The sequence below is a fragment of the Canis lupus genome, chromosome 7 (genome assembly GCF_003254725.2).
Source record: "Canis lupus dingo isolate Sandy chromosome 7, ASM325472v2, whole genome shotgun sequence".
In the NCBI taxonomy this organism is placed as follows: domain Eukaryota; kingdom Metazoa; phylum Chordata; class Mammalia; order Carnivora; family Canidae; genus Canis; species Canis lupus.
This window is the reverse complement of record NC_064249.1, coordinates 31,962,042-31,975,542: the sequence shown is the minus strand read 5'-3', so window position 1 is coordinate 31,975,542 and position 13,501 is coordinate 31,962,042. Positions and strand designations below refer to the sequence as shown.

Genomic DNA, 13,501 nt, shown 5'->3' with positions numbered 1-13,501 from the left:
ATTTCCTTATTACATATTTGGTCAGTCCTTATCACGTACAGTGTTTCATCGTGTGACTGTTTCCCATTTCTGTTCATTTGTTTTTCTATCATCATAAATCCCCAGGTTGACTATAAGCCTGTGCTTTTCTGTGAAGTTCCATGAATGAGTATTTTTTAATTATCTCCTAGGACAACAGCCTGTCAAGCTAACCTTGTACCTCACCCTCTTTTAAATGAAACCCATACCAGGCCAAGTACTAATAGCATCAAAGATATTTCAAAAATCTGTAGAAAGAGAGCCGTGGTAATATTTATTAGATTTACAAAAATGACACTGGTTTTCACAGTCCAAACAAAAAATGATTATATGAATTTCAAATGACTATTTCAACATGACTATTTCACACTTCTTCCCAATAGTTTTTAACAAATCACACTAATCTGCAGTTTTAGAAATAACAATTTTATATCAGCATCTTTCCCCTCCTCCTCTGCCATATAAGCATTCACTTTTATGCCTCAACCAATATGGCATTTTCTCCAGCCCACAAATGGCATTAGAAACAGTAAACTCTTTTTAAAAATACATTACTATTTCTCAGAAGAAATATATATAAACTCATATACACACTTATATTAACAGCACAAGAAATGAATACAGTAGTAAATGTAGGAAATAGTGTGGTCTTCAAATGTAGGATGGTAGCTTTTAGATTCCAACATTATTTAATCAATCTATTGTCTAGGTTTGGGATAGAAAAGCAGTATAATTTTAGATTCCAATTCATTAGCAACTTTATGCCTTTTTAGAGTCAGAATAGTGACTTTGGGTGTCAGTATCCTAATGAGAAAGCATATAACAATAAAAACAATAATAGTAATAGTATAATGAGATAATAGCCAACATAAACTTAGTACATAGAATGTTCCAAGAATAGTTTTAAGCAATTTAGTTTCATTATTCTTTAGAAAAAGCTTTTAGTAGGTACTGTGATTATATTCATTTTATGAATGAGAAAACAAGCACAGGATAGGTAGCAAGAAGGAGCAAAGTATATCTTATTTATAAGGCCAATATATAATGTAAAATAGGGTGTCTTGTTAACAAACTGCTTTTTTTTTTCTTCCATAAAGTATCTAAAGCATAGCCAGCAATGAGAGGCATCTTTTACTATTGCTAAAAGCTAAGTTTTGAATCATTTTCCCCAATTAAAAGAAAATAGTGCTTGGTTTTCATTGCTCCCATTCATGTCAGCCACAGGGCCCTTGTCAGTTACTGTGAAGTGTGTAAAGAAAGCTTGATTTTGAAATTATTGATCACTTCTTAAACATATTGCTCTCTTCCCAAAACATGGCCAAGAGTGATAATCTCTTTCCAATACCACATTCCCTTTTATCAAACTCTCATATTACGTAGTGAATCAAGACTATTGTTATGACTAATTTATTAATAAAATATTATATTTCTCAAAAAAATCTCTTGGCTTTACCTTATTATTTTATCCACTCAGAAAGACAAATTCCATTCAAATATGTGGATGACCATCTTACTTTTATTACTAGAATGTATAAAATGAGCTATGAAACAGAAACCACAAATTGAGGATCTGCAACCCTGATCAGAAATTCAAATTTTTTTCTCTCCAGAGTACTAGTATTAACAGGGACAATGTCAGCTTTCAAGATTTCAAAAGAGTGAATATGTACTCTAGGTATTAACACAATATATGGAATCAGAATATATGGAATTTTTCTGGGGTTGGGGTTGGAGGAAATCAGGTGGAAAAAGATAGGGAGATGTCTATGGTTTGAAGTAGAGAACAAATAGAATTTTATCTGTAGATGTATAATTGGCATTATTTTCTCCATTATGTAGGATGGAGGACAAGCCCAATCTTGAATTTCTATCAATTACACCTCTAAAAATGAATTCTGTTTAATTAAAATAATATTTTCTGCATTACTAGATATTTATAAACATGACACTAATTCCAGCAATTGAACAAGAATGCATTCACATTGCTACCTTTTAGAGCAGTTTACTAAGGTTTGTTTTAACATGTTTATAACCAGTTGCAAATCTAGGTGTTGCATCATTGCTAAGCCTTGATGAAATGTTTATGGACATGTTTTATTATTTGCTAATCTGTGCTGTGAACCCATCAGTCTGTTTGCAGTGGGGAGGAAGTGGGTAGAGGGGTGGGCGGGTGGAAGTCATTTTGTTTAATGTGTTTGAACTAAGAGAAAGTTTGAACTAAGATGTACTTAAAGGGTTTTGTTTTGACCTGTGCACAAAACTCAGCTGCAATAAATAAATGCTACTCATAAGCAGGTTTTCAGTGATCATACTCTGTTTTTTTTTTTCCCTTTGTTTTATATTCTTTTTCTCAGGGGAAATCTCTCACCTCAAAGAGGTTAACAAGCCTCGTTCAGTCTTACTAAAAGGATCATCCTGTAGCATGGAAGCAGACTGGAGTCATTGCATATACTTTGTAGCTCTTTGTTGTTACCTGGAGCAGAGGACATTAGACCAAGATGTTGCATGAGCAAAGGACCTGAATTGTTCTCTTTGTGTACATTAAGGCATTGCCATTCCAAGTGACTCTACCATCTCAATGCCTCCATTTCAAAATGTTGTCTGCTTACTTTCTCCTTGTATTAAGCTGGATCTGTGTCTTTTCCTTTTTGATGAGTTCAAGTGAAGTACACCTTTTTTTTCTTTCTCTTGCTCTTAAAACTTCTGCTAGACACACAGTTCACTGAAAATTCACTGTCAAAAACTGGAAGAATTGTAAAAGAAAAAAACATATATCAATAAGTATACATATGGCTTCACATTTATTAAACAATAAATTAGCACAGAAAGTTTCATTTTCACCAATGTGTTCATAGTCAGAAACAAGCTCATGTCTTTGTCTGTTGTCTGTACATTCTCGGTTGATGTTTCTTGCATTTATTTTTATACCATATTTAAATAAGAAACACCTTTTACTCCAAATGTATTAAAGTTGATCCCTTCTCTGTAAATTTGTGTATGTTTATATTGTTGTTTTATCTTTCATTAAAAGATGCAGAATCTCGTTGTTTTTGTAACTTTTGACTTCTACATGCTGACAAGATAATGTGAGAAAGCATCCACAAATGTAGATTTGCAATTTAAACTATCACCCCGCACATTTATTTCAGGGCTTCAAGGCAAGCTTAAATGGCACAGTGGTTAGGAGCTGACTGAAAGTATTTCATCTGGAGACTAGCCCAGAACCAGGTAAATGCTTTTTCTCCCATCCAGGAACAACACAAATGGGCCTTCCACATTTTTAGACCTATTTCCCAGACCTTTCCAACGCATTATGAATATGCGTCACTGTTTTGCTAATGAATAGTTCTATGAGAATTAGGTTTGAGTGTGACTTCCCAACTCAGGAACTGGTATTTCTCCTTAAAGTGTAATTCTCAAAATACCTTAAGTCGCTTTTACCTCTATGGTGGTTACTAACTCTTTTGAGAACACAGTGGTAATTACTAATCTTTAGTGAATGCCTGTCACAGTACTGTGGGTTTTACATGCCCATAAAATCCTCACATTTAATCCTCACTTCAGCCCTATAAGATTTCTGCAATTTTGAGAATATTAAAGCAGAGAGAAGTTAAGTAACCTGTTCAAAGTCACACAGCCATGTAGTGAGTTGATATACTAATAAATCCATATACACTCTCACATAGGACGCATTTACACTGAATTTCAGGGCACTGACAGAATACCCTCTGAAACTCCTCTATGGACCCCAGATAAGAAACCTGACTCCCTTTAAGAGTTTGGTCAGTGACAGAAAGTTCGTGCAGTAGGGGAAACGGGCCTAACTTGTTTATTTTTGCATCCATGCACACATTGCAGACTCTGGATATTTAAAAAAAGAGAAATGTAGTTATTGTAATTAATGTAATTATTAGTTGCTGTAGGTAAACTTAAATTCTGAAAAAAAAAAATACCCACAACAGTGAGAAATTAGTTGTGAGTCTGTGAGCTAGTGTATAGAACTGTCACAAAATGGGAGAGACTTGGTAGGAGATATTTCTATATGGGCAATAATCAGAACACTGTAATTACTTTAAGATTTTAAAAGTGATTTAATTATAGGCCCTATGACTTCTTAAAAAGAAAACATAAAATGCACATAAGTCTAAAACTTAATTCAGGATAGCCTTGGCCAGATGGCACTAAAACTAGGTTGAAACACTACATAAAAAAAAAAAAAAAAGAAACACTACATAAGAGAAACAGTATTTAAAAGAAAGCAATAACCCATTAGAAGAATAGGATGAATAGACAACGAATGTTGCACAAATGGGATTGGTTATTTTGGAGGCTCTTACAAGTTATCATTCCTTAGGTGTCCATCCTTACTAAAAATTTTAAATCACAAATTTATACAGAAATAAAAGGCATAAAATGGCAATGGAGGACAAGAAAGAGAAATATCCAGGCAAGTATTCCCAAGTCAGGAACTCCTGGTAGACATGTAAGTCAGGTTGAATTCAAATACATAAAACTTTTAATAGTCTAATGACTCTATTTAAGATAGTTTAGAAAGGCTTAGTTTACAAAACAGTGTATTTCAGGAGAAGCATATAGAAAAATGTTGACATTCTTGCAGTTCACTCAAATAAGCACATGGTAACTGTCTCCCACCCTACTCTGGGATAATTTGACCTATAAGGCACAGAAAAAAAAAGCTCTCAAGCCTATAATGAATAAAGTGGTTTTTAAGAAGCCTTTTTCTACCTTAACACAACTTAAAAAGCTACCCACTGAAGAAGTGGCCCAGAGTTTCCATACTCAATCGCAAACTGTTTAATTCATCCTCTAAATTGCATTTACCTGATTCTTCCCTTTGCAATGTTCACGGCAATGTTTCCTGTGGATCTACAATGGATTATCTGCTTGAACAAGAGTAACAGAACTATGGTCAGCAACTCTACCCCTGTCAGGTGCCAGGAAAATAAATGAAGGCAAAAATGCTCCCTCTTAATTATTACAAATGTGTGAAGGGATGTTCCTACTCAGGATTTGCACATGCATCCCCCTCATTCTCCTGGCTGAGTGTACACTTCTCTTTATAGATGTATGCTGGTTTATGAATAATTTTGGTCTATGTGGAAAACGAGTCTTGGCAACTAGTATAAATTTGGTCCAGGTACATGCGCTAATTGATTCCATACATAGGATTTGTGTGTTCTTGATTACACACTTGAAAGACCACATTAACAATAGCCAGTGACTTTTCTGTTGCCAGTGACTGTCTCCTTGCATATTCTAACCCCCTCTAAAACATCCAAAGGAGGTAACCAAGGGTACTCATCCATCTTCTAAGCCATCTTAAGAAAATAGAAATAGTGAAGAATTTGATGGATATAAAGGATGGAGAGAGATCTAAAGTTGTGTATCACACACAAGTATCCCATATATTTTGTTGATGATGATGGTACATGTTTTTGTATCTTTTTATTCAGAATTTTGTACTCCAAATTACCTTTAAAAAGATACCAAATTATGTATCAAACATAAGACATCATTATTTAACAATCAGCTCAAGACAGAAACTGTTGTATATGCCCTTGAATACCTGGGGAAGTTTCCCCACAGCTGAAATATAATGCATTTGCAACTTCATCTTTACAAGCTCTTTAGTTGCTGGGTGGACGTTAGTACTCTTTGCTTGATAAACTGATTAATAAACCTTGACATCTTTATGAAGTTATGAGATCTTAATAACTTCAACTTGTTTGGAAATCAAATAAATTGGACTGCGTTTGTTATCTTTTTTTGTATATTTTTTTTGTATATTTTTTTTATTGGAGTTCGATTTGCCAACATTATAGTATAACACCCAGTGCTCATCCCATCAAGTGCCCCGCTCAGTGCCTGTCACCCAGTCACCTCATCCCCCCACCCACCTCCCATTACACTGATCCTTGTTCGTTTCCCAGAGTTAGGAGTCTCTCATGTTTCGTCACCCTCCCTGATTTACCCCACTCATTTTCTCTCCTTTCTCCTGTAATCCTTCACTATTTTTTATATTCCTTGTATAAGTAAAACCATATAATGATTGTCCTATTCTGATTGACTTCACTCAGTATAAAATCCTCCAGATCCATCCATGTTGAAGCAAATGGTGGGTATTTGTCATTTCTAATGGCTGAGTAATATTCCATTGTATATATACACCACAGCTTCTTCGTCCATTCATCATTTGATGGACACCAGGGCCTCTTCCACAGTTTGGCTATTGTAGACATTGCTGCTATAAACATTGGGGTACAGGTGTCTCAGCTTTTCACTGCACCTGTATCTTTGGGGTAAATCCCCCGTAGTGCAATTCCTGGGTCATATGGTAGCTCTATTTTTAACTCTTTGAGGAACCTCCACACTATTTTCCAGAGTGGCTATACCAGTTCACATTCCCACCAACAGTTCAAAAGGGTTCCCCATTCTCCACATCCTCTCCAACATTTGTTTCGTGTCTTATTCATTTTTACCATTCTCACTGGTAAGAGGTGGTATCTCATTGTTGCTTTGATTCGTATTTCCCTGATGGCAAGTGATGCTGAGCATTTTCTCATGTGCTTGTTGGCCATGCGTATGTCTTCTTTGGTGAAATTTCTGTTCATATCTTCTGCCCATTTCATAATTGGATTGTTTGTTTCTTGGGTGTTGAATTTAGTAAGTTCTTTATAGATCTTGGATACTAGCCCTTTATCTGATATGTCATTTGCAAATATCTTCTCCCATTCTGTAGGTTGTCTTGTAGTTTTGTTGACTGTTTCTTTTGCTGTACAGAAGCTTTTTGTCTTAAGTCTCAATAGTTCATTTTTGCTTTTGTTTCCCTTGCCTTCATAGATGTATCTTGCAAGAAGTTGCCATGGCCAAATTCAGAAAGGGTGTTGCCTGTGTTCTCCTCTAGGATTTTGATGGATTCTTGTCTCACGTTTAGATCTTTCACCCATTTTGAGTTTATCTTTGTGTATGGTGTAAGAGAGGTCCAGTTTCATTCTTCTGTAGGTGGCTGTCCAATTTTCCCAGCATTCCCAGCACCATTTATTGAAGAGACTGTCCTTTATCCAGTAGATATTCTTTCTGGCTTTGTCGAATATTAGTTGACCATAATATTTTGTCAATATTAGTTGAGTACCCACTTCTGTGTTCTCTATTCTGTTCCATTAATCTACGTGTCTGTTCTTGTGCCAGTACCACACCATCTTGATGATCACAGCTTTGTAATACAACTTGAAATCTGGCATTATAATGCCCCCGGCTCTGGTTTTTCAATATTCCCCTGGCTAATCAAGGTCTTTTTTGATTCCACACAAATATTATTTGTTCCAACTCTCTGAAGAAAGTCCATGGTATTTTAATAGGGATTGCATTGAATGTGTAAATTTCCCTGGGTAGCTTAGACATTTACACAATATTAATTCTTACAATCCATGAGCATGAAATATTTTTCCATCTTTGTATCTTCCTCACTGAAGAGTTCTGTAGTTTTTTTGGGTATGTATGCTTTACCTCTTTAGTTAGGTTTATTCCTAGGTATCTTATGATTTTGGGTGCATTTGTATATGGGATAGACTCCTTAATTTCTCTCTCTTCAGTCTCATTGTTACTGTATAGAAATGCCACTGATTTCTGGACATTGATTTTGTATCCTGCCACATTGCTGAATTGCTATATGAGTTCTAGCAATTTTGGGGTGAAGTCTTTTGGGTTTTCTATGTACAGTATCATGTCAACTGCAAAGAGAGAGAGTTTGATTTCTCCTTTGCCAATTTGAATGCCTTTTACTTCTTTTTGCTGCCTGATTGATGAGGCTAGCATTTCTAGTACTATGTTGAATAGCAGTGGTGAGAGTGGACATCCCTGTCATGTTCCTAATCTTAGGGGAAAAGCTCTCAATTTTCCCCATTGAAAATGATATTTGCTGTGGGCTTTTCATAGATGGCTTTTAAGATGCTGAGGAACATTCTCTCTACCCCTGCACTCTGAAGAGTTTTGATCAGGAATGGATGCTGTATTTTGTCAAATGCTTCTCCGCATCTATTGAGAGGATCATATGGTTCTTGTTTTTTTCTCTTCTTGATGTGATCTATTTTGTTGATAGTTTCACAAGTGTTGAACCAACCTTGCATCCCAGGAATAAATCCCATTTGGTCATGGTGAATAATCTTCTTAATGTACTGTTGGATCCTATTGACTAATATCTTATTGAGAATTTTGGCATCTGTTTCATCAGGGATATTGGTCTATAATTCTCCTTTTTGGTGGGGTCTTTGTCTTGTTTGGAATTAAGGTGATACTGGCCTTGTAAAACGAGTTTGGAAGTATTCTGTCCCTTTCTATCCTTCGGAACACCTTTAGTAGAATAGGTATTGTTTCTTCTTTAAATGTTTGATAGAATTCCCCTGGGAAGCCATCTGGCCCTGGACTTTAGTATCTTGGGAGGTTTTTGATGACTGCTTCAATTTCCTCCCTGGTTATTGGCCTATTCAGGTTTTCTATTTCTTCCTGTTCCAGTTTTGGTAATTTGTGGTTTTCCAAAAATGCATCCATTTCTTCTAGATTGCCTAATTTATTGGTGTATAGCTGCTCATAATACGTTATTAAAATTGTTTGTGTTTCCTTGGTATTGGTTGTGATCTCTTTCATTCATGATTTTATTAATTTGAGTCTTTTTTCTTTTCTTTTTAATAAGGCTGGCTAGGGGTTTATCTATCTTATTAATTCTTTCAAAGAACCAACTCCTGGTTTTGTTGATCTGTTCTACAGTTCTTCTGGTCTCTATTTCATTGAGTTCTGCTCTAATCTTTATTATCTCTCTTCTTCTGCTTGATGTAGGTTTTATTTGCAGTTCTTTCTCCAGTTCCTTTAGGTGAGAGATTAGCTTGTGTATTTGAGTTTTTCCAATTTTTTGTGGGATGCTTGTATTGCAATGTATTTCCCTCTTACGACTGCTTTTGCTGTATCCCAAAGATTTTGAATGGTTGTATCTTCATTTTCATTAGTTTCCATGAATCTTTTTAATTCTTCTCTAATTTTCTGGTTGACCCATTCATCATTTAGTAATATGCTCTTTAATCTTCATGTGTTTGAGTTTCTTCCAAATTTCTTCTTGTGCCTGAGTTCTAGTTTCAAAGCATTGTGGTCTGAAAATATACAGGAGACAATCCCAATCTTTTGATATTGGTTGAGACCTGATTTGTGACCTAGTATGTGGTCTATTCTGGAGAAAGTTCCAAATGCACTTGAGAAGAATGTGTGTTCAGTTGCATTCAGATGTAAAGTTCTATATACATCTGTGAAATCCATCTGGTTCAGTGTATCATTTAAAGTCCTTGTTTCTTTGGTGATGTTGTGCTTAGAATATCTGTCATTTGCAGAAAGTGCCATGTTGAAGTCTCCTACTATTAGTGTATTATTATCTAAGTATGTCTTTATTTTGGTTATTAATTGATTGATATACTTGACAGCTCCCACATTAGGGGCATAAATATTCATGATTGTTAGGTCTTCCTATTGGACAGACCCTTTAAGTATGATATAGTGTCCCCTCTTCATCGCTTACTACAGTCTTTGAGATAAACTTTGATTCATATGATATGAGGATTGCTACCCCAGCTTTCTTTTGAGGACCATTTGAATGGTAAATGGTTCTCCAATCTTTCATTTTCAGGCTGGAAGTTTCCTTAGGTCTAAAATGAGTCTTTTGTACACAGCAAATAGATGAGTCTTGCTTTTTTACCCAGTTTGAAACCCTGCATCTTTTGATGGGATCATTTATCCCATTCATGTTCAGAGTAACTATTGAAAGATATGAATTTAGTGTCATCATAATACCTATTCAGTCCCTGTTTTTGTTGATTATTTCTTTGGGCTTCCTCTTTCTTTTACAGGGTCCCTCTTAATATTTCTTGCAGAGCTGGTTTGATGGTCACATATTCTTTCAGTTTCCACCTATCTTGGAAGCTCTTTATCTCTCTTTCTATTCTGAATGAGTCTTGCTGGATATAGTATTCTTGACTACATGTTCTTCTCATTTAGTACCCTGAATATATCCTGCCAGCCCTTTCTGGTTTGCCAGGTCTCTGTGAAGAGGTCTGCTGTTAATCTAATATTTCTCCCCATATAAGTTAAGAATCTCTTGTCTCTCACTGCTTTAAGGATTTTCTCTATCTTTGGAATTTGCAAGTTTCACTATTAAATGTTGAAGTGTTGAATGGTTTTTATTTTTCTTTTTTAATTTTTTTTTTAATTTTTATTTATTTATGATAGTCACAGAGAGAGAGAGAGAGAGGCAGAGACATAGGCAGAGGGAGAAGCAGGCTCCATGCACCGGGAGCCTGATGTGGGATTCGATCCGGGGTCTCCAGGATCGCGCCCTGGGCCAAAGGCAGGCGCCAAACTGCTGCGCCACCCAGGGATCCCGAATGGTTTTTATTGATTTTATGGGGAACCTCTCTATGTCCTGGATCTGAATGCCTGTTTCCCTCCCCATATTAGGGAAGTTCTCAGCTATGAGTTCTTCAAATATGCTTTCTGGCCCTCTGGCCCTCTCAGCACTTTCTGGAACCCCAATTATATGTAGATTCTTCCTTCTGAGGCTATCATTTATTTCCCCTAACCTTTCTTCATCCTCCTTTAATTGCCTTTCTCTTTTTTCCTCAGCTTCCTTCCTTGCAATCAACTTGTCTTCTATGTCATTCACTCTTTCTTCCACCTCATTAACCTTCATTGTTAGGACCTCCAGTTTGGATAGCATCTCATTTAATTGGTTTTTAATTTCGGCCTGATTAGATCTAAATTCTGCAGTCATTAAGTCTCTTGAATCCTTTATGTAAAGCTTTTTTCCAGAGCCACCAGTAGCTTTATAATTGTGCTTCTGAATTGGCTTTGTGACATCAAATAGTAATCCATATTCTGTAACTCTGTGGCAGAGAGTACTACTTCTGATTCTTTCTTTTGTGGTGAGTGCTTCCTTCTAGTCCTTTTGCTCATTGTAGAGTGGCTGTATAAGTGGGCTGAGTCAAGAATACCAACCATGACCTATGTAAATTTCACCCTAGATGATTCTGATGAGGTCAGAGACCAGAAAATGAAAACAAAGATCAGAACAAAACAAAACAAAAGGACCACTAAAGTGAAAAACAAATTTTAAAACAATGTAGTAAAAAATAGAAGGCCAAGAATCCCAAATAAGAAGAAAGAAAGGGAAAAAAGCAGAGGAAAAAAAGCAAAAGTAAAGAGGAAAAAAGAAAAAAATGGAGAAGAAAAAAAGGAGGTACTGTGAGATGGTGGTGGTAAAGAAGTTATAGTGGAGGGAGAATATAATCTACCTGAGGGGTCCTAGAGTGTCATCCTTTTGGTTCTGAGTGTATTAAGTTCTATATGTTAGAAGATGCTCAGTCCCAAATTTATATAAACCAGCAATACTTGTAGCCCCAACATTGGTCACTAAAACATAAATAAGATAAAAGAGGGGGGCAGAATGGGAATGAAGAGAGAATATAATCACGTAGAATGAACTAGCATGGTATATACCACTTGGTTCTGGGTGCATGCTGGTCATGTTTTAGAAGGTATTAATTTCTGCCATTGTAGAACAAAATGAGGCAGAGAAAACAAAAAACACAAAACAAAACAAAACATATCTCATGTATCTCCCAAAATTAAATTGAGTATGTTGAAGGGAATCTACAAGTGGAAAATAGATCTAAGACATGTAATTGTAGAAATGTGAAAGCCAAAGTGGAAGAAACTTAAAAATAAAGAGGTGGTAAAATATCGTAGTTATGGTGTGAAAAAAGAAAAAAATTGGAAATTTATAGTCTGATATAAAAATGAGTTGTACTGAGAAAAGGAGAAAAAAAGGAGGGGTACCCTCTAGTTCTATATACTGTAAATCCCTCGACTTCCCCTGGAGCTTTCCAGCGCTGCTCGGTCAAGAACTTGCTCTTCCCCTGTCCTTCCAGCTGGTCTTCTGGGGGAGGGGCCTGAGGTGCTGATGCTCAGGTGTGTGCACCTGGGGGAGCGGCCCGCCCCCTGCCGGGTGCCGGGCTCAGTGGGAGCTGTTAACCCCGTGAGGCCCCTGCTCCCTGGCGGCCCCCTCCGTCCCAGGCACAGGGTGACACCAGGAGGAACAGCCCCACTGGCGGCGGCCAGCTCCCCAGCCCTGGCGTCAGCTCCCGCAGTATCTCCCGCAGCTCCCAGTCCGCACTGGCCTAGGTGCTCCCGGGGCGGCGGGGGCGCTGACCTGCACAGCTCGGGGCCCCCGGGAGCAGGGGCGTCCTCGCTGTCCTGGGCCCTCCCCGCCTCCGCCTGTCCCGGGGGAGCGCGGGATCCTGGGCTGTGTCCCCGGCGCCCTGGGATGGGGGCCTGCGCTGCTGGCATCGCGCTCCGGGGGCCGCGGCTCCTGAAGGCAGCAGGGCGCAGCCCCCTCCTCCCGAGCCCCCGGCTGACCCCCCGGCTTCTCCCGAGGCCCCCCGGGGGCTCCAGCCCTTTACCGCGCCGCCCGCGGTGTGCGGGGCGCTCTCCCCCCGGCGCCCCTCCTCTCCTAGTGACCCCGGGGACTGGGCCCGCTGCCCCTCCTGCGGTCCTGCCCCAGTTCCCTGCTGAGCGCCTTCTCCTCCTGGAAGAATCCCCGGTGGGATTTTTAAATCGCCTCTCTGGGGCGGGGCTCTCCTGTCCTGGAGGCTCTCGCCGCTGGGCTTTAGCCCGGCTCCTCGCGGGGCCCCTCCCCCACTGGATTCTTTTTTATTTTTCTCCACCTTCCTACCTTGTTAGAAGCAAAAACCCCAAAAACCCTTCTCTCTGTAGCATTCCAGCTGTTCTCTCTTTAAATCTCAGGTCGAATTCATAGGCGTTCAGGATGGTTTGGGAATTATCTAGGTAAGTTGCTGGGGCCTGGTGAGGTGAGGCCCCTACTCCTCTGCCATCTTGCCCCGCCCCTGCTATTTGTTATCCTTTTAAAAGTTAATGACATCTAACTCCAGTACTGGTTGGAAAGATTTAGACAATGCATCTAAAGTACTAAGTCCAGAACTACATATATAATTAGAAGTAAAAAAAAAAAAAAAAATTTACCTTACTTTCTCCCTTTCTTTTCCTCCAAAATTTCATTTTTCTAAAAAGATAAAAGATCTGTTCAAACATCACTCTCACACAAGTGGAATCATTTGGTTTGAAGTTCGGAAAGCCAAAGCCAAGTGCTGAATCAGGATACCAAAACCAGGGTAAAGACCTGAAGAGCAGTCAGTTGTGACTGTAGGTTGGTAACCAATCCTATGGAGTCAATAAAGCATTGGCATGGAAAGGGTGACCAAAAAGTGAAACTTGGCTAAGTCAAACAGACTGCATTCTGAACAAGTGAATTTTAGAAACTGCATCTCTGGAAAATAGGAATAGTGCTTGTTAGAAAGCAGCTGTGGCCTCACCTATATGTATGATGGAAACTTTTAAAGGAGTCAACGGG

General features: G+C 38.3%; 1 protein-coding gene across 3 annotated transcripts in view; it reads left to right on the top strand.

The window, feature by feature from the left end:
- The window catches only part of RGS7 (regulator of G protein signaling 7), a 581,011-nt gene extending 577,950 nt beyond the window's left edge, over nucleotides 1–3,061 (top strand). For all 3 annotated transcript variants that reach the window (XM_025430511.3, XM_025430510.3, XM_049112368.1), the window contains one exon: nucleotides 2,373–3,061. In XM_025430511.3, the coding sequence (XP_025286296.1) occupies nucleotides 2,373–2,423 (51 nt within the window). In that variant the 3' untranslated portion in view covers nucleotides 2,424–3,061. The remainder of the gene's footprint in view (nucleotides 1–2,372) is intronic.
- The last annotated feature ends 10,440 nt before the right edge of the window (nucleotides 3,062–13,501 follow it).